Raw genomic sequence first — 21,297 nt, 5'->3', positions numbered from 1 at the left:
AAGTACTGCATATTCCAAAGTGCTGCTTATCACTCGGCTCTGTCTCCATAGTAACTTCCAGCACTTTCTCCCCCCTGATTTGAGCAAACAGCAAACGTGCAAGAATAGACGGGGATGACTGGTACCCCTGAGGATGCCCGCTGTCACGTGGCACAAGCAGCCCAAGAAGCAGACTGACGCAAGCGCCACAGAGCGGACGCTAATGCGGGGGAGACGCTAACAGATGTCAGAGCAGGCACTAATATCAGGGGATGCTAACGGCGGTCAGAGCAGGCACTAATATCAGGGGATGCTGAAGGCGGTCAGAGCAGGCACTAATATCAGGGGATGCTGAAGGCGGTCAGAGCAGGCACTAATATCAGGGGATGCTGACGGCGGTCAGAGCAGGTACTAATATCAGGGGATGCTGACGGCGGTCAGAGCAGGCACTAATATCAGGGGATGCTGACGGCGGTCAGAGCAGGCACTAATATCAGGGGATGCTGATGGCGGTCAGAGCAGGCACTAATATCAGGGGATGCTGACGGCGGTCAGAGCAGGCACTAATATCAGGGGATGCTGACGGCGGTCAGAGCAGGCACTAATATCAGGGGATGCTGACGGCGGTCAGAGCAGGCACTAATATCAGGGGATGCTGACGGCGGTCAGAGCAGGCACTAATATCAGGGGATGCTGACGGCGGTCAGAGCAGGCACTAATATCAGGGGATGCTGACGGCGGTCAGAGCAGGCACTAATATCAGGGGATGCTGACGGCGGTCAGAGCAGGCACTAATATCAGGGGATGCTGACGGCGGTCAGAGCAGGCACTAATATCAGGGGATGCTGACGGCGGTCAGAGCAGGCACTAATATCAGGGGATGCTGACGGCGGTCAGAGCAGGCACTAATATCAGGGGATGCTGACGGCGGTCAGAGCAGGCACTAATATCAGGGGAACATACCAGAGTACGGAAGCATTCTCCCGCATGAAACTGTGCGCCCCATTTCCAGATCTAACAAGCTTTATTGAGCAACTTACAGGAGTCGTGGGAGAAAGTGCAGCACCCAGGGCACCATCACTAACAGGCACCTTCTGTTAAAATGCAAATGAGTGTCTGCCCCCCCTCCCCCGCCCAACTTCGCAAAAAGTTAAAATAGAAGCAGAACCACCTGCCCCTGATTAATGTCACCATAAATCACCAGTGCTTGCTCAGAGCATGGCCGGGGGGGAGGGGGGGGTCTTCTCCTGCTCAGTGCCTCTGGAGGGGAGGCAGCAATCGGCCCCAAGAGGCCAGCGGGAAGAGAGAGGAGCCCGGTCGTTAGTCAGAGACTGCGCTGGGATGGGGAGCAAATGGCAGGGTCCCTGCACTCCTCAGCCAGTGCTGGGGGGGCCCTTCCCCGCTCACTTTTTGATGAAGAACTTGGTGATGTCAGAGGCCAGCTTGCCGGCAGCCGCACCTCTCTTCATTTGGCTGCGCTCCTTGGCTTGCTGAGCCGTTCTCTGTTTAAAGACACAGATGGAGGCTTCGCTGAGGATTTCATGCGTTTAAACGGTATGAAAAAGTAATACATTCAAGAGCCGTGGTTCATATTCAGCTGCAATGGTGCCGTTCAGAAGAGCAAATATTATTCATTCATTGTCTAAAGTGACCTTCCAGCGAGGTTAATCCGGCCCATTGCCACGGCCTCAATTTTTCCATTCTGAAATGAAAATGGAAAATAGCGGCGGACTGAATAGCGGGGGTGAGCTAACCTCTCTGTGACAGACGGTGCACAGGGTCTGCAGGTTATCCAGGGAGCACTGGCCGCCGCCTTGGTAGACAGGCCGGATGTGGTCAGCCTGCCAGAACTGCCCCTCTGTTGGGCTGCGGATGATCTCGTTCAGCTAGGGCAAAAACACGGGGCATTCAGGCCCGCACAACCTGTCCAGAGTGTCCCCACGGCAGCCGGGCATCAGACTGCAAAGGGCCGCTGTACCATGAGAGTCCACAGCGGCTTCAGGCACACCGCATGAAGGTAAGAAGGGCTGAGATGTGATCTGTAGTACAAGACCCATCGAATGGGACAGTGCAAGATGCAACCAAACTCCTCCAAGAAGCCATCCGACTACAAACGCAGATTTTATGGGGAAACATGGAGGGGAGGGTGGGGAACTTCTGAGACGAAGGAACTATGGCCAGTATTCGGTTTCGAGATAAAGCTACTGGCCTTAGGTGGCCGACGCTCAGGGAAGGAGCCAGGCCACGGAGATCGATTCCCGGTTCTCCGCCGACATAATTAGCTAAAGTCCTCAAAGAGAAAAGGAGGGCGGAGTGAGGGCCAGGCCACCCTGCTGGTCGATAGCCACCCATCACGCCTCCGCGTGATTCCTCCTCCTCTCAAAGCCGACCCAGAGCACCTATCGATTCCCCAAAGGCTGCTTCTCAGGGCAAGGCAGCAAGTTAGCAGGACCTGTGCCTGGGGGGTTCATCCCATGCCCCCAAAACAGAGGACATGCTCGACCCACAAAGGCATTAAAATCACCCCCGATGAAAGCATTTTTATTGCCATTAATAATGTGAATGTTATATAAACTCCTCAGTCCAACCCCCTTCCCACCCCTTCAGAGTGATATCAGCCCCATTCCCATTTATCAACAGCCTTTACACTAAACTTTCACTCAACACGTACAAGAGCACAAACCTTACACTGATACACTAACATCCCCTGCAATGGCCATTCAATGATGTGCCGAACTCACCAGTTTGAGGGGCAGCTGTGCCAGCCAGGTGCCCTCCAGCATCTCTTTCCTGTGTGTGGGTGGTGCGTCCCGCACACGCGTGAACAGCTGGTGTGCATTCAGGCCGCAGTGCTGGCATACACCGTGCTCGGCCTCAAAGACCCGCGTGCGCACGTACGCTCCGTTGGACTGTGTCTGAAAGTCCTCTCGGCAGCGCTGCTGGCAGAAGTGGCCGTCCCAGGTGCCCCCGGGCCTGCAGGGCGCCTGGCAGAGCAGGCACAGAGGGGTGCCAGCGCTATCCAGCGCCTGCAGGAATCCCCTCTCCCGTGGGTTGGCCCTGCGGGAAGCAAGATGGCTGATAGCGTCACCCCCCCTCCAGCCACTTGGTGACTGCCTCGCTCATCTGGTACTGCTGTCGGCACGGAAACTGTAGCTCCACGACTTTGCAGCTACCTGTCAGAAGGCATGCTGGTCAGCTGGGCAGATGTCCTCCTGGTGGAGGTCTCAGAGGTGACATGTCGGACGGTGCCGCTCTCGACACTGGCCTTGCTGAGTGAGGCGTGGGCCACATCCTCTTTGGTCAGAAACCTGAGCCAAAGAGGGATGCTTTTAAAAAAACACACACACACACACACACACAAACACACACACAAACACACACACACACACACACACACACACACACACACACACACACACACACACACACACACACACACGAGAAAGCAGCAACCACCTAGGCGCAGATCAAAGGGGCGACACTAGGGCAGTTTCTGTCTGCCATGTTTGTGCATGAAAGAGAAGCCCAGCCTTCAAAGAGCCACAACGTCGTGATCAAGAGCACGAGATGAAAGTGGCCTGGGGAGGCCGGGGGAGGATGTGCAAATTGATTGTGGAGAAACACGAACAAGAGGCCGGCGTGAAGCCTGGAGAGATCCCTCCGGGGGGGTGGATTCGGCTCGATGCTGCCCCCACCCCGGATTCTCACCTTTTAATTAAACAGAGTTCTGCTGTAATGCTCAGCCCCTCCTGACACCACACTGGGGGGAGGGGGGGGTACCCCTTAGCCAATTACAAGCTGCCCATAATCTCCCCTGCACTTCCTCGGGCTGAGGACCTAATCATCTAAATGGTCCCCTGACGTCAGCAGACACACGTATCCATAAACTAAAGCCAGTGGCTCAACATGCATCCTTAAAGCTCCCCGTTCTGCTCTGTGAGACTCGGCCGGGGAATAAATCACCGTTTTCACAAATTTTCCAAACGAAATGCCAGATTCTCTCCAAAGGATTTGACAAACAAAGCCCCCAAGCCCATGTCATCAGGGAGACTCGGGGATCAGAGTGTACTGCAGCCCCCCGAAGTCCCTGCACCGTTTGGTGATGCTGCGCCTCCGCTGGTCACTGGTGAGTTCCTCCAGGAGCAGCGTGGGGCTCTGGAACAGGCGACCGCTCCTCCGGATCACCCTCTGCTTCGTGGCTGACAGGGAGGTCCAGCCCCGCACAAAGCGCAGCACCTGGGGGATGGCGGGTCTCGTCTCATTAGAGGAACTCGTCTGAACGTTAAAATGTCAGCATGGCAGCCCCTGCTCCACCCCTCCAGAATGTTCTCCACAGCGTTTCACAGGAGAAACCCCGTGTCTCTCCCTAGCCTCCCCACTCTATCTCGGCCCCCCGTCCCCATTCCTCCCACCAAATCCCCACACTCAGTCTCCCTCCCTGGGCTCCCCTCTCCATCCCTGCCCCTCTCCCTTTCCCCAGGCTCCTCTCTCCGTCCCCGTTCCCCCCACGCTATCTCTGCCCCCCCATCTCCCTCCCTGGGCTCCCATCTCCATTCCGAGCCCAGTGCTAACCTGCAATCGGTTTTCCCAGCAACTGAACTGCTGGGGCAGGTCATCCCAGGTGTCCAGCTTAATGTCCATGGGGATGAAGTTGCAGTTCAGTGGAGAGCCTTCCTGCAGCAGGAAGAAGGCAGTGTGGTCTTAAATACGCTTGGCTGATTAGTTGTTAGCCTGCTGTCACAGGTTAGATAAACCCTGTCCTGTCTCGTGCCGCCTCAGCACGAACATGGGCACCTTGCTGTAGATGTAGATCCTGTCGGTGTTCCTGCTGGCCCGGAACTTCAGGTCCTCGTGCACAGGGAGGCCAGAGGGAGATTCACGCACGTTCCCTGCAAGAGGACAGGAGACGGAACACCTTTATCTACAGCATCCTGCAGCCTGCATTAATCTCATAGGTCTCTAAGGATGCAATCTGAAAGGCGCGAGGTGTCAGTGTGGGTCTTGGACCTGAGATCAGGTCCATAAATATTGTTTATGCGCAATAATCAAAAAGGCTTCAGAGGACGGGTGAAACATTTGTCGGGCGTCAGCTTTTCGGTACTTTATGGTCATTTACTTACGCCGACAGTTTGGAAAGCTGATTAGTAGTAACCCTAAAACATTAATGATATGTGTATTTTAATACCCATAAGTTGGTCATCTGTATAAATTCATCGTATCTTTATGCTTATTAAATTTGGTTAGCGGAGCACGCCACATGCTACTGCTTGGGTAAATCGCAGAAGCAATAACCACTGAAGGGGCGGTGAAGAAAGGAACAGCTCAACAGCCACAACATCTTTTAAAAGAGATATTGTGGATAAACAAGGTAAAGACACCAATGTAAGTACCTTTTGCAATGTAAAGTCCGACACGTTTATTAAAGATAAGGATATGCTGAATTTATACCGATTCCTAATACAGTAAAATCCACTTATAATGGACTTCAAGGGACCTGGCAAAACAGTCCGTTATATCCACAGTTGCTGTAAGCCCATAACACAACTACAGGACAGCATTTACTCATGCCACACACCAGCAGACACACTTGTGATATAGATTATTATATTGTACATGTAGTAATTCAACTTTACCTGACCAGATGCGTGACTATTAATAATCCCGACTACGTATCTGGCCTGGATATCACCGGCACGCCACGCGCCTTGTAGGCGGAGCCTGCATGTCCGTTATAGCGAACAAAACTACAGCTAAAAGCGGCACTGCGGACCAAATTGTCCGTTATAAGCTGGATTCCGTTATATGCGAATCCACTATATCCGATGCTTTTTCTGCATGTTCGTAAAGGCGCATGGCTGGGACGAGCAAACCTCATCCGTTATAGACGATATTCCGTTATATGTGAGTCCACTATCACGGGATTTTACTTTATTCCTAATTAGGTACACTACTGATCTACTTTCCAAATTGTGTGTGTAAGTAAACGTCCATAAAGTACAGAAAAGCTGGTGTCCAGACAAATGATTTGGCAGTAATCTAAAACCCTGTTGATTATCGCGCATGTGCCACATAATCGCGAGTATATCACGATGTGATATCATGCAGCTTTAGACACTAATACTAATAATGCTGTTATTCAGCAATTCTTTTAGTGTTAACAGCATATTGATAAACAGCTCTGGACAATTTTAGAGCTGCGGTTGACTAAAAACTGTTTCTTTTGGAGGTACCTTCAATAAACAGCATCTGAATCTGAACAAGGCCTGATATTTATATCATACCATTTAACCCTTTGGGGTCTTTCACTGACTGGGGCATGGTCACACACTACATTCAATATCAAACTTAATTCATGGCCAATAAATTATTTCTTATATATTTGTTTTGCCATTACACTCATCTTAATTTTAATGTATATTGTAAGATTTATGTATCGTCGGCGATGCAGCGTATCTTTCTCGTGTATTTCAGTTCATGAGTCGCTGAAATCTTATTGTAGAAACATGAAAAAAACGCTGACCAAATCCATAATCTGTCTTGTTTTCAAAACGTCCATTGTCGGAGGTAAGTTTTTAAAATTAGGCTAAATCGGCAAAAAATAAATGATGTGACCTTACTTTGTTTTACCTGCATTGGGGTCGTGTAGTGCTGCCCTCACCTGAAGATCGCTATTCGCATTATAAATAGCCGCATTACCACGCATTCAAATCGCATTCGCATGGTAATTTGATGAACAACGCAGCAGTGAAACACGATCCAGATACATCCCCATCAGCACCATAAAAGGGGGGGGATGTGGCCAGGTGTGAATGGCTCATGCATACACATGAGAGCTCCTACATATTCAATGGCAGGAGACTAGAAATAGTGGCATGAGTTAGCTTATTCTTATTTATTTATCAAACCAAATGTTGCAACTACATCATTTAGTCATTTTCATGTAGCCAAGACTTTGATGATCAGAAATCTGGGATCAAAACAAACTGCCACCATTGCTTACTATGTACTTTTATAATGTTTCTGCTTGTGTTCCAAACAGCATTTTGCAATGTCTGTACTTTGATGTAAAATTACAAACTTCACATAAACCACATATTTACAAAGTACACTAAGATTAAGATGACTTACCCAGAGGGGTAAGCGTATCCAGTACATCACTCCTGAAGCAATTATTAGGAGTAGTGTCTTGGTTTGAATATCCTCTGACTTTAAATGGACTTTGGTGATCAAATATCTGGGATTTTGGGGGGCCAAGAGGTCAGAGGCAGCCCGGCACTGGGGGTGTTAATTGGACTGGGACCTCGTTCTATTCCCACACCGGGGTCTCGGAGCCCCTCCCAGCCGGCCAGACGGCCCACCCACCTCCCCAGCTCGCCGCTGTTGGCCCTGCTACTGCCAAGCTGACCTTAGCAGCAGTGCTTGTGTGCGCTGGTCACTAACACGATATCCTGTTCCTAAGCCCCCCCCCCAGCACATAGTCACCAAAGGACACTCCCCGTTCCGGCTGCGTGTATAACCCTTCCATCTGGGGTTTCTTTTTGTCCTCAAAGCTTTAAAGGCACTGCTTCCACCACGGCTCGCTTACATAGCCAGGGGGAGTAGCCTGACTGCAGGCTCTGCTGATGGGGGCGTGTGCACCTCCACACCCCCAGCCTCATCCCTGCATGGCACACAGGGCAGCACACTGTGCAGCAGACAGCGTGTGACTACCTCGCCCCAAGCACAGCCTATAAATATTGAAAGGAAGCTGCTGGAATTTGGATACCCCCCCACGGGTCTTGCCCCACTTCGCTCTCGGTGTCACCTCGCACGACCCTCTGCCATTTTCAGCGACAACGGGATCAAGCAGACAGGCCGAGGGGTGAACTCCATCGCCTCTCTGTGGCTGGATCCCGCCCCTCTCTCCTGGCCCCCTAACGCCTGCCACAGCGTGACCCGCCGTTCAGCTGCTTGGTGCCAGGTTGGGATGACACATGTGTGGCCCACGGGGTGAAAGGTCACGCCTGACACGCTCACGCCGGCGGCTGCGTCGCAGAAGCTTGGTGCAGTCAGCGAGGTTCCACACCCCCATTAAGATCCCCAGGGATTAGCAGGATCAGCATAGTAACCAACCGCGAGCTGAGAGACCCCGAGGGCTGTGGTCAACAGCAAGCTCACGCCATCCTAATGCACGAATATGGATGGGCACACTGGATGGGGTGGCAGCCCATTGCTGGGTGTGCCAACACAGAACATGAGCATAACACACACACTGGTACCGTCTGCCAGCTGAGGTGAGTGACAGCCTGCCTGCCCATTCGCGTGGGGCGTCCCCTCCTTCTCGTGCTCCAGGTCCTCGTCCTCGTGTTCTGGTCCCCCATCGGTGTTGGAGGCCCCAGGAGACAGATGTGCGTCCCCGCCATCCATGGAAGAACGGACGAGGCAGGGCCTGGACTCCAGCAGGGGTCGTCGAGTTCCTTTTGACACGGGCACGGCTGAGATCACATGACACAGAAGAGGCCTGTTACGCTGACAGAAGCTCGACAGCGACAGACAACTTAAAAAAAAAAATTCTAGACAAGGAAGATCAACTAATGGGAGTATGGAGACCGTGAACCTCATTCTGCATCAATGGATGGCACACAGACCACAGGGTATGTTCACAAAAGGCACAATGAATCACATTTACAATCCACAGGGAAGTTAAACGCCTCAGCAGGAAACAGCTCGACAACACTGTCCTCCATCGCTCAAGACACACATGACACCCACACAGGTAAAAGGGGCTCACCAGCGCCCCAAGCTGCACTCCAGGGGTAGTGCATGTTACACCTTCCAGGCCTTCACAAAGCTGTAGTGAATTTGCTGATCCACAATGCTGGGCCTAAGTCTCTCTGACGCCCAGCTTCCTATCGACTCTCTGAAATGTCACCCAATGTCACCCTCCCTTCTGCACAAACTCTGCGTTCCCTGTATGAGTCTTACCACAGCAAACCAGGGCATGTCATTAACTGATGGTCACTGTGTTATGTAGCTAACAAGTAAAGACAAAAAGCTCTTTGGACCTTTGTGAGATGTGAAGTCAAGCCAATGTGGGCTGGGACGATTATTCGACATAATCGATAATGTCGATTATAAAAATGTGTCAACGTGGAATTTTAGTGTTGACACATTGTGTAAAACTATGTAAATGTTTTGTAACGCAACTGAAATGCATGTGACAAGCTAAACATATTGTAAAGGAAAGTACTTTATCACCTCGGGAGCACGTTAACGCTGTCCTTTTAAGAATCGTGCAATCAAACAGCCTGCTGTTTTGAACTTTACTGTCCACCTGATGATCCCTTCACCACTTGAGAGCTACAATATTTTATTTAATGGTTTTCATTTACAATACAAAGTTATTCCGCTAATAAGCTGGCTAGTTGTGTCACTGCTGGTACCCTTAAAAGTATATCAATTATAGATTGAATTCCGATATAGTTTTGTCTAATACCGCCGGTGCCAGCAGTGCCGTACTATTTTGTAAGGCATGCACTGGCCAATCATGTAGCACTTCTCTCATAAATATTAATGAAACATCTCCTACCACCCTGCAAAAAGGAGATTTTCTGCTTGCCCCGCTCCCCCCGCACACGAGGCAACATGGCTGCATCTACCAGCAGAGCTCCGGAGCCTCTGGAGAAACACGTGGCAAAAAAGGCTCGCATGCGGTCATCCACAGTTTGGGAATACTTCGGCCTTTTCTGCACCTCTACTATAACTGTTTCAGCTGTTTTATATTTTCTGTTTACTTATTCTGTCATGCAAGAGTGACACCAATTATCGTTTACAACTACTCTAACACATTGTAGCCTAACTCGTTCCTTGCAAACTGAAGTAAGCTTAACTATAAGCTACCTTTGCTAGTGTTTGTTAAAAACATGTTTCTCTAGTTATGAATTCATTCCATGTTTTAGAATCTATTTCAACATTAAAGTTAAATTGGTGTACTGAAATAATTAAGTAAAAACTATTGCAGTCTAACAGAAATCCTACTGAATCTCTTAAGATTTGCCTTTTTTGTTAATGCTCTGATATTTAAGAAATGTTTTAATAAATTGAAATGTTAATGAGAATTTCAGATTTGTGTGTATGAGGGAGGGGGTGAATTGTTGTATTAAATTACTTGAAAATAATTGCCTATCAATAAATTTATCATCTGCGATGGGCTGGCCCCCCATCCTGGGTTGTTCCCTGCCTCGTGCCCATTGCTTCCGGGATAGGCTCCGGACCCCCCACGACCCAGTAGGATAAGAGGTTTGGAAAATAAATAGATGGATGGATGGATAAATTTATCATCAGATCAATTGAAAAATTAGTTGTTAGATTAGTCGAACAATCGAAAAAATAATCGCTAGATTAATCGTTTAAAGAAAAATCGTTTGGGACAGCACTACTCAGAATACTACCCAAAGCAAAACAAATTGGGGAAAAAAGATCAAAATGATTTAGCCCCAGTGCAACAAAGAAAAGCAGCCCACATAAGCCAGGAAATGATGAAGAGAGCCTGAGTCAGCCAAGGTGATGCGTACCGGTGGGACACGACACCCAGTCCATAGCCCAGGCACACGGACACCAAGCGGTGCAGAGCTCAGCACCAGCCTCTCCACAGGGGACTGACTTCCAGGGGCTCCATGCTGCTCTGTGTACTAATCATGGTCAACATAGCAGCAGCCCCTTCACTGGGCTGCCTACAGGTGACCTTCTCAGCACTGCCACGCTGAAGCTCCACACACTTCAGCCTCTGTGTGCCAAGGAGGGAGCTGGGAAAATGGGTGGCCTTCAGCCCTGCAGAGTCTGAGACCCTGCAAGGTGACTCAGATCATCTTAGCAAAAAGCATAAGAATCTTCTGTTAAAGGCAAAGCAGTGACGGCTCATTCAAACTGAAAGGTCACTAGATTCTACAACATTTCGGGATGTGCGCTCCTCTGCTTGGTTGCACTCTAGCTCTGAGGAGCACTGAGAGAGGGCATGAGCTTTAGCTACACCGCTAACAGGAACAGCATCTATGAAGGTAGGTGCAGGCTGGCAAACCCAGTCCCAGGGGCCAAGAAGCGGCCAGCATCCCAGAGCACAGACCGCATCACAACGCTTCTCCGCCCACACCATGCAACGCATACACAGCGACCGGGGCCCACGCTCCCCACAGGGGGCCCTTGTCTCCAGGGAGGCAGGGGGCTCGGTGACAGGTGGCGCCGATGAGCAGGCAGCCGGGGGTTATTCTGAGAGGCGAGCGCGTGCTGATGTGCAGCCTCCCACCGCGAGCTGACGGCTGGGAGAGCAGCTCCGTGCTGACGGGCTGCAGGCTCGCGGGGGGGGGGGGGAGGGGGTGTTAGCGACCGCCGGCGTTCTCTCCAAGCCCTATTAGGAGGCATAACAGGCCCGGCAAAGTGACAGGAGAGCTGGGAACTGGGCTCCGGATATTTATCATCAGCACGGGTGACGCGCACTAAGCGCCTCCACTCCCGCATGGAAGGTAAAGCGGGACGCGGCCGTGCCGTCGCCACAGTGAAACGCCATGTCCAAACTGCCACAGGGACACCGGAACATTCCGTCGAAGAAAACTTGGGTATCCGGGACACTTTGTAGCGGCTGAGCCAGACCACGCCCCCGGGAGAGGTGCTGTGGGAGATGATGGGATCGGACCTGCACAAAGCGCCAGGCAGAATGAAAAGCACGCTCTCTCACTACAGTGGGGAGGGGAAGCTCACTGCTTAACCCTGAGGAGTCTGAAGAAGCCTTAAATATTGGTGCTATTCATTTTTGTTAAGTCCCTAATGAGCCAAGCTGTCACATGACTCCATCAAACCAATCAAAAGAACTTTGCAGCATAGGGTTTGAATAAGAGCAGAGAAGCCTGGCGTTTATCGGGGGTTTCCCACTTGCCTGTGCAGGGGCGTGACGCCTCACACATCTCGCAGTAAGGGAGGAGGTCGCTGTTGGTGTATGTGCAGGAGTTGCAGTTCCACTCCCCGCTGTGTCTCGTGGGGGCAGCCTGGGGGGACCCTGTGGACGGCCGGCGAGGGCCACTGGGCAGCGAAGAGGGCCGGCGAATCTGCCGCAGCCTCTTACACTGGGGAGCGAATTCCTCGTCGAGAGTGTTAGTGCAAGCGTCTGGCTTGGTCTGCTCCCCCGAGGGCTCCCTCCGCCTCTTCTCCTTGGCGGAGCTTGGCGAGAAAAATGAACGGATGTCATGCTGGTGGTCCTTCTCGAACTGTATGACCGGAAAGAGAGCAATGGGTGAATAATCTTAACTTATCAGGATCACACAAGACGGCAGGCAGACAGACAGAGACAGACAGACAGAGAGAGAGAGACACCAGCCTATGGACAAGCAGACACCCAGGCCCTGGGAATGTTAGCCGTGATTGATCCGTGCTGAGGCGACTTCACAAGCGGACTCGTCAGTGTCTGAGACGCAGCGCAGTGCGGCAGACAGATGTTTAAACTCCCCCCCCGCAATTTCACTTACACTATAGACACCGGGGTGACCTTTAAACAGAGCGAGAGACTCCATCCTCCTACAGGTCTGGGCCCCGGGTCTCCACCATTAAAAGCATGAAAGTGTCGGGGGGGGTGTGACACATTTCACCTAATGACATGCACACAACTTCCGCAGAACTCCCCAAGGATCTGCAGGGTTTTTTTTTTTCATATTTGGTCCTTATACAATACCTATTTAAGTCATCCAAGCCACTTATATTCTCAGAGCATCTGGCCTCCATGTGCAGCTCATTGTGAAGAATTGATTTAAATGGAGTCCCATGTACTGCCTTTACAGTAATTACCTTTCATTTGGAGCCTTTAAACGAACATGAAATTATGCCTATAGCGGTCAGTCATTTTGTTATTAACTTGTCAGTCATTCTACAGCAGTTAGTTTAAAAGGCAGAGAATAACACTTAAAATAGATTATGGAACAGCTTCCAGAAGACCGCTAATTCGTCCGACAATAAATCGCAGGAAGGGGAAGAGGACACGGACATGCAGCTCAGTGAACATGGATAGATGCTGCGCAGGGTCCCAGTGGTGAATCTGCAGCAGGTTTTAATCACTTTAGCACACATTCCTAATTGGTGTGATGGAGCCCAACTTACATGTGAGAAGAACACGCCGTCATCTTTGCGATTGGTAGGGACCCCCTCCGTAGCACCGCTGGGCGTCCACATACTGGCAAAATTCAGGAACTCCCACTTTTCCTTGTCCCCGACTTCTGCATTGAGGTACTCCTTCTTCCCATTTAAGGTGCTACCTGTTATGGTTTCCTGTGAGCAGCAGGTGGCGCAGTGTTTAAGGAGGTGGATTTGCAAGCAACAGAATGCAGGTTCAAATAACAAGAGATCGTTTTACACAAATAATAATTAGTAATGTCAGATAACTAAGCAGCTAAAGAATTAGCCTTAAGACCAGAGAACCTAAAGTAAACATCAGTTTGTTCTCTGGCATGGAACACAAACACTGGCAGTCTATTTCTTCACCAGCTTTGACAGGAATGTCTGCTAAGACAACAATGCAATACAGCAATATGAACAGAACCTGATATACAACAAAAACACTCAAAAACTTCAAAAAGAATTTCATGATCTGCTTCACCGAAAACCCTCAAAGAGACAACGGAGCAGCACTTCGTTTGCGTAATGTGGACTCCGGTGAACAGCCGTTTCTGGATCAGGCAGGGGGAGCTGGGTAAACCACCATCTGCCCAGCATTCAGCTGCTGCACAGAGGGTTTAAGATTCATCTGACAGCCCAGTCTGTTTCTTATGCATATTACATTTAATACATAAGAAAAACTGCTGAGGCTTATCAATCTCATTTCAAGGACTGACCCAAGGAAACCATGACCAGTCCCTTGTCGGGACACCTTCATCACAGGGTCCTTACTGTTGGGGTGCCCTCATCGCAGGGTCCCTATTATAGGGTCCTCGTTGGGGCACCCACATCGTAGGGCCCCTCATCGTTGGGGCTCTCTCGTTGCATTGTCCTCATCGTCGGGGTGCTGTCAATGCAGGATCCACTTAGTCAGGGTGCCCTCATTGGAGGGTCCTCATCGTCAGGGTGCCCTCATCGCAGGGTCCCCATCAGAGGCTCTTCGTCGGGGAACCCACATCGCAGGGTTCTCATCCTCAGGGTGCTCTGATCATCGGGGTGCCCTCATCGCAGGGTCCTCATCGTCAGGGTGCCCTCATCCTCGGGGTGCCGTCATCGCGGGGTCTGCATCGGAGGGCCCTCATTGTCGGGACGCACTTGTGGCAGGGTCCTCATTGTGAGGGCAACCTCGTCACAGGGTTCTCATCGTCGGGGCACCGTCATCATCAGGGTGCCATCAATCACAGGGTCCTCTGCTGGCTGACTGGTAGTGACTGATTGACAGTGGCCAGGGAGACACACACGCGCACTGGTGGAGCAGATCACAGCACCTTGCAGGATGCAGCCACACACATGATTTGTTTCATAAACGCTTATACCCCAAAAACAAGGGGCTTCTGCTTGGATGTTTGTTGTGGTCTTGCTGGGGCCAAGTAACACTGCATCCCCGATTCATTAAACACTAAAATGGTCGTTCCCCGCTATACCCAGCCCCACCCACACCAAAGAATAAGGGCTGCAAAAAAACCCAATCATAACCATACAAATCAGAGACCGAGGAACAGTGTTTATGGAGACAGACAAAAACTGCGGATCATGGGGGATCCTGCTATCAGACTTGTCAGCAGCAGCAGTCAGCAATGGACTTAAAAGGATTATTGTAATTGGGCGCTGATATAAAAATGCATGTAAGTGCAAATGGAGGATTGTTGTATTTTTCCACTGAAGTGTGATTTCTAAAACAATAATGTAGCAACGCATGCAGCTCAGGCACATGCTGCTGCGCTTGGAGCTGCAGAGAGGAGGCGGAGGGCAGTGGACACCCTGGCAGGCCCTGATGTGCTGTGTTATGCCCCCAGGGCGCAGCCCGCTCACCTTCCTGTTCAGCATGGCCCACATGACTGTGTCGAAGGTGCCCTTGGCGATGAGGTAATGCACGTGCACAGAGCGGCTCTGCCCGATGCGGTGCGCTCGGTCCTCTGCCTGCTTCACATGGCCCGGGTTCCAGTAGAGCTCGGCGAAGACGACATGACTGGCTGCTGTGAAGGTCAGGCCCTGCAGGGGGCGTCAGAGTCTGACATGGCAGGCCAACCAGAACACAGCCTCCAGTATAATCCGGCTGATTAACACTTACGACATCTACAGTGACAAGGCACATGTGGTAGTGTACAGTGACAAGGCACATGTGGTAGTGTCGTGGCCATGGGACTGAGACCCTAATTCTCTCACAATTCCAGAGGCTCCTTAGAAGGCCACGAACGGACGGAGTGGCCACTACCGCACCCGCCGCCCTTAGCGACAGTATCAGTGTGGTGATGGCCACGAGCCGCCCAGAGGGATGCAACCACACCTGACCGGCAGCCTGGATGCTCAGGATGGCCACACGGGTGACGGGGTCACTCTGGAACTGGTGCACCAGGTGGATGCGCTCAGAGGATGGGACGCTGCCGTCAATGCGGATGTAGCGCGCCTGGGAAGATGGGGAAGTACGGGGTGGGGCGGGACAAGGCAAGAAATCACCCATGAACAGATTCTCCCCACCCATCGGCAAATCACACTTTTCCTTTTTAACAGTCACTAAAATTCTGTTGTTGCTGCCACCTTTGTTTAATGCTCACAAGGTTACTTTACTGATGAGTACTTATCTGCTATTGGCTTTGGACACTGTACTGGTCTGTGGCTGACAAAAACATTCCTACAGTGTGACTGACTCACAGCTGTAACTATGGTGAAGTGAGGAGATTCAAGGCCAGCTTTTTATTACGAGCATGTGCACAGACATTGCTGCATACTTACAGAATGTACAAGGAGGATAACACTGGTAACACTGGACAGCTAAGATCAAGTTTGCTGGTGACAGTTTTTTCTGAGCCCAACGTATTGGAGCCGACTGCTACCTACTAGAATGTTTCAGACCTCTATTTTAAGTCCAGATTCCGTTAATTGGCCGTGATGAATTTTAGGCTATAGCACATTCACACGAGGAAGTGTGAGTGCATACACTCCAGCTAACACCTCTCTCCTAGCCCCCCTCCCCCCCCATCATAGCTGACAACGTGCCAGGACTGGTGGCTGGCTTTGCCGAGGACTGAAGACAAGTGCTGGAACAAAGTTGGAAAGTTTGGGGGGAGATATATTGGGCTGTTCCCAGGAAGAAACATTCTGGAAGGCTGCGGAGCTGAGTGGCATGCTGGAGGAATCGTGACACACCACACACACGTTAGCATGCGGCTAGCCAAGAGGCACTCTCCAGCAATGCCACACCACACCAGCACTGCCCATTTACAGAGCCAGGTCCCTATCTGGAGAATCCGACGGGTCAGGAGCCTGTGTCGTTTCCCGGCAGGTGACCTCTGACCCCCAACAACAGGAGTTTGAATAGTACAGCTGTAGCAGGATCCAGCCAAGGCAGGTGCTGATTACAAACCAGCATCTCCGCCAGACAGTGACGGAGAGTTACAATCCTGATAGGCTCCCAGTCACCTGGAACACAGCCCGGGAGATTTCCTAACTAGAGATAAGGGGAAGCTGTGCTCCTTCAAGACCTCCATCACCGCAGCGGCCCAGCTCCGAGGGAGCGCCAGTGATCGTGGAGGACATGCGCTTACCTTGGCCTCGATGACCGCCTCTGTGCACGCCTGCAGCATCGTCAGGTGGTGCGCAAACACCAGGAACTTCAGCTCCTTGTTCTCCAGCATCATCTTGATGTAGTCCTTCACCGCGCCTGCCTAGGAAATAGCATCAGGAAGAGTGAGGCCCTGCGCTGCATGTGGGTGCTGGCAGCCACACCAGCCTCCGCCATGTGCTGGGCCCCGGAGCCCCGTAACCCACAAAGCGGCCGCAGCATTCTTGTCAAGAAATAGACCCAACATTTGCACCATTTTTGTCTGCCTCCATCACCATCCCCTTCCGCGGCCATAATTTCATACCTTTGGTTTTATGCACAACATTAAATCTATATCACTGGAGCCATATTTGCACAGTGATATTAATGACGCATGCAAGTATTTGGACAGATCACCTGGATACAAAGCCTGGAGGTTGGGGGCATGTGGCCGTATGCTCACTTCTGCCCCATTTTCCCTGCACCTTTACCAATCTGGCACACAGCTGCACGTCATGTGCAACAAGACACGCCCACCCCCTGCCCTGCACCCATACTGCTGATCACATGGGCTGCTCTAAACGCAGGCCAGCCTCCTCCCCCATAACATGCGGGAACAGATATTAAGAAAAGAATGAAGAGGACCAGCATGCCTCTGCGACCTGCATCTTGTCACCACCAGCAAATGCAGACAGCGTCCATCACTTTTGCAATCTAATTTTACCCTGAACCACCTCATAACCCCATAGTACAGTGTGGCTGCGCATTTAAGAGCTGAAAAATGCAAACCAATATCTCCGAATTAAGCTCTGGGCGACTGACGTGCCGGCTGGCCCTAAGTGGTCATGGTACATATTACACAGGCGGCCGCCTGCTCTCATTTTACCCCAAAAAGTGGCACAGAAGAAACTTAAGGGAAAATAGTGTAAAACATCTGGGAGGAGGCTGAGCAGGATGAGGTGTGGGGGAGTTTGTCCGGCGCTGCCCACACTGACGGCCTGCCACAGGAGCCATCCCTGGAGGCTGCCCCTGTAGCGAGGAGCGAGGCTGTCTGAGCCATCTCAAACTTTGCTGTTGCCATGGCGAGCTGCTCCTGGCAGCAGGAGATATAGGAGCTGCAGAACAGCATCACCTCCACTTCTCATTTTACTCTCAGCCACAAGCCAAAGACGCCCTCATTCCCAATAATTGGCGTTCTGCCTTTCAGCTATTTTCCTTCAAGTCATTTTTAGGTAAACTAAAAAAAAAAAAAAAAAACAAGAAAAAAACAAGATTAATTAAGTGAACTACATTTTAGAGTTGTTGCTTTTGATTACTGCTGCCAGTGCCTTCCTTACTAATTAGTCTCCGCTGCCTCTAAGAGGCTCATTCATCGGTGACCTTGGGGTTTGGAGCTTCAGAGCTGCTGAACGCGTCTGTACCTTCCTACATCATTAATATGAAACAAACACAAATAATGCTTTTAAAAGCCTAACACTGTAATTGCGAATGGAAGAACACAGCAGCCGACACGCCCCCATCAGCGCCCTCTGGCAGCCGTCTCGAGAGCAAGGGGGCGTAATCCCGACGCCTTACTGGAAGCTTCCAGAAGGACCCTGTGGACAGGGAGCTGGATGAAGTCTGTCCAAACCTTGGCGATGGCTGTTTGCTTGTAAATGCGTGTGATGAGCCCCATGACTTCCACAAATGGGTCTTTTTCACCATGTGGGGCCCCCGAGGCCAGCACCCCCATCAGCTTCTGCCATTCCTCAAAGCTGGCGCTGGCTTCCTGAGAGATGGAGGGAGAGGGAGAGAGAGAGAGAGAGAGAGAAGGAGGCACTTTTTTTTGAAGCTATAAAGGGCAGAACAATTAATGTAACTGTGAATGTTGGCCTACTTATCCCATGCTGAAGAAAGGGAGAGGAAAAAGAGAATTCCCAAAGACAGCAGTCCTCTAGCACCGTGGAACGTCAACGAGGGCTAGGTCGGTCACATGGCCCTCCCAATTATAGAGCGCCGATGACAAGCGGGGGGGGAGAAGATGGAAACTCGCCGTCCCAACGCAATAAATCACAGGCGGATAGTTTGCTCTCAAGGTGAACTGCAAGGAGTATTTAGGGGAGTCGGGAATGACTGGAAGGGAATTAGGGCATGGAATGCCGGCAGAGAACAAGCACTGACTTGGGGCAGAGTGTGTGCTGTGTGTGAAGGTGCTATCTCACACATCACGAGGGCGCTGTGTGGCTATGTGGCTCAGGACAATGTGCCCGTGACTGGAAGACTGTCGGGTCAAACCTCCAGTTCGGCAGAGGGATGTCACCATTGGGCCCCTAGAGGGGGCCCTTAACCCCAATTATCCCAGGGACTGTCTGACCCTGCTTTTTCTATTGAACATTGCTTTGGATAAGAGCGTCTGCTAAATAAAAATGGAAAATGTCTAACATTCACACTACACAGGCAGCTTCTCACAGAAGAAACCTGCAGATAGACAATCTAATTTTAAATGGAATCAGCTGCAGCATATGGAATATTCGCAGTTTTAACAGGTCATTAATTAAACGTACGCGCACTTGCGAGCATGCATGTGTGTGAGGGTGTTAGAAAGGCAAAAAGAGGCGTGTATCTGAACCGACAATGTGTGATTTATGGTGTGGATCATATTGCGGCTGAAAAAGCAGGTGGAGATGGTGGTGGTGGTGGGGGGGTTTAAATGGCTGCATCCTACACCCAGACTGGGAGCACGGATCTACTCTGTACAGCTGTACCTTCCAGAGCAGCATCTGAGCACATGAAACCGCAGCCAGCTGGAGTTTAGGGCCGCGTGCCTCAGGCAACCGATCATGCAGGTTGTGGACTTAAATGGGAAGAAATCAGGAACAGCATCCTTCACGCCATCATCAGTTCATCAATGTGCTAATTGTAAATTTAGCCATACATCCCCCTCCTCAATGGACTGATGTGGCCTGTGTTATATACCTACAGCAAATTAGTTATGTCAGACATATTACATATTACATATTACATATGACATGTAATATTACATATTACAAGGGGTGACTTTACAAATATCGTACTAATTTTTTAATGATGATTAAAGGCAAAATTCATTATATACTTTCCCTTTCCAAATGAATAGCTTATAATCAATTACAAAGAACACTGAACACTGAATTTAACATTAATTCTAATTTGTCTCCAAATATCACTAAATATCAAAGAATAAAAATGAAAAACTATGAAGATAAGAACTGCTCTCGCAGTCTGTGACCACCCACCCCGCAAAAATAATCAAATTCACATTTCAGGGGGTAAAAACAGGAAGTGGGGAACGAGGGGAAAAAAATGAAAATCTGAAAAGTACAATGATATGATAATTAGTGTTAACCTGACCGTATTGCCTAGCAACGGACAAAGCCGCAGCAATGAAGCAATGAGGTCTATATTTAACAGCTCCATCGCAGTGTGGGGCGCTGGGGGACTGGGGGGCATTTTGTACCTTGGCTCCATCTTTGGGAAGGTCGAATGGGATGCGCTGCCGGATCTTGGGGGGAAGCTGGGTGAGCACCTGCGCTTTGAGTCGGCGGATCATGACCTCAGCCAGGCGTTGGTGCAGCTCGTCCAGGTGCGACGCCCCCCGACAGTCCCACTGACGCCTGCTCCCAAAGAACCTGAGCCGGGGTGGAGGTGGGAGCGCGAGTGAGGAAAACGCCACCCCCAGAAGAGCCTCAAGTCACCAGGCAGGCAGCTCCGGCTGCAGTCACCTCACGGAGGATCTGAACCCCAGCATGTTTAACGCTTTGCCGTTTCTACAGCTGCGATTCGCACTCAAAAGCAGCATACCAGCGATTACAATGACGCAATCCTGCCAGCCTCTTTCACACACTGTTATTTATGCGAGGCTAAAGAGGAAATTCTCAGTCAACTACGCGTGGCAGGAATATTACATGTATTTACAGCAAGCTGTTTATCCTCAGTGGCCAGATTACATGTGCATTATTTAGAGCATCAAAATCCCAGAGGAACCGAAAAGTCATACTTTAGGGCTGGGTACCGAACTGCAGTACTTTTGTGGTACAGACTGAAATGCTCCAGTCTTATGGAGGAATGAAAAATTTATTTTCTTTTGGTGCCAAATTCCAACACCCAAACAGTAAATCTCAGCGTCTGTGAGCATGCAGCACACTTGTATTATTATATATATATAGATTAAATATCTGAAATCGCTGGTGACGCGTTTGTGAAATGTCAGGGGCCAGTGCGAGGCCAGAGGAAAAACGTAGGCGCAGAGACAAAAAATGTGAACTGGTACACGTGTGTCTGTTGTGGCTTTTGTTTGTCACATGGTGTAAAAAAATGTCTAAGAAATCGAAAGTGTGACTCCAAAGGTTTGTAGACGTGACCATTTATTCGCATTTTGTTACCATTTTTGGAGAAAATTTGTAGAAACTTTATAACTAGGCGCACCAGGGCAACTTGCAAGAATTCCCCTCATTTATGTCTGAATTTATGTCTGGATATCACGTGAAATGCCGAGAGTGAGTCAAAATTGGTGTGTATGTGTATAGGTGTGAGTGAGCGAGATTATCGGAATTCAGTCCGACTGCAGGTCCACGGAGGCACTACTG

The 21,297-nt window shown here is 50.4% G+C and overlaps 1 protein-coding gene across 2 annotated transcripts in view; it reads right to left on the bottom strand.

Annotated features, from left to right (window-relative positions):
• Positions 1-984: 984 nt before the first annotated feature.
• The window catches only part of zranb3 (zinc finger, RAN-binding domain containing 3), a 50,934-nt gene continuing 30,621 nt past the window's right edge, over positions 985-21,297 (bottom strand). For both annotated transcript variants that reach the window (XM_048979856.1, XM_048979857.1), the window contains exons 7-21: positions 20,169-20,340; positions 18,324-18,461; positions 16,698-16,817; positions 15,440-15,559; positions 14,965-15,144; positions 13,099-13,266; positions 11,888-12,215; positions 8,238-8,453; positions 4,774-4,868; positions 4,552-4,653; positions 4,073-4,215; positions 3,153-3,287; positions 2,721-3,036; positions 1,734-1,865; positions 985-1,481 (exon numbers count right to left, since the gene is read on the bottom strand). In XM_048979856.1, coding sequence (XP_048835813.1) covers positions 1,383-1,481; positions 1,734-1,865; positions 2,721-3,036; positions 3,153-3,287; positions 4,073-4,215; positions 4,552-4,653; positions 4,774-4,868; positions 8,238-8,453; positions 11,888-12,215; positions 13,099-13,266; positions 14,965-15,144; positions 15,440-15,559; positions 16,698-16,817; positions 18,324-18,461; positions 20,169-20,340 — 2,464 coding nt within the window. In that variant the 3' untranslated portion in view covers positions 985-1,382. The remainder of the gene's footprint in view (positions 1,482-1,733; positions 1,866-2,720; positions 3,037-3,152; positions 3,288-4,072; positions 4,216-4,551; positions 4,654-4,773; positions 4,869-8,237; positions 8,454-11,887; positions 12,216-13,098; positions 13,267-14,964; positions 15,145-15,439; positions 15,560-16,697; positions 16,818-18,323; positions 18,462-20,168; positions 20,341-21,297) is intronic.

The sequence above is a fragment of the Brienomyrus brachyistius genome, chromosome 16 (genome assembly GCF_023856365.1).
Source record: "Brienomyrus brachyistius isolate T26 chromosome 16, BBRACH_0.4, whole genome shotgun sequence".
Taxonomy (NCBI): domain Eukaryota; kingdom Metazoa; phylum Chordata; class Actinopteri; order Osteoglossiformes; family Mormyridae; genus Brienomyrus; species Brienomyrus brachyistius.
The sequence above is the reverse complement of the archived record's forward strand: the minus strand, read 5'-3'. Positions and strand labels throughout refer to the sequence as shown.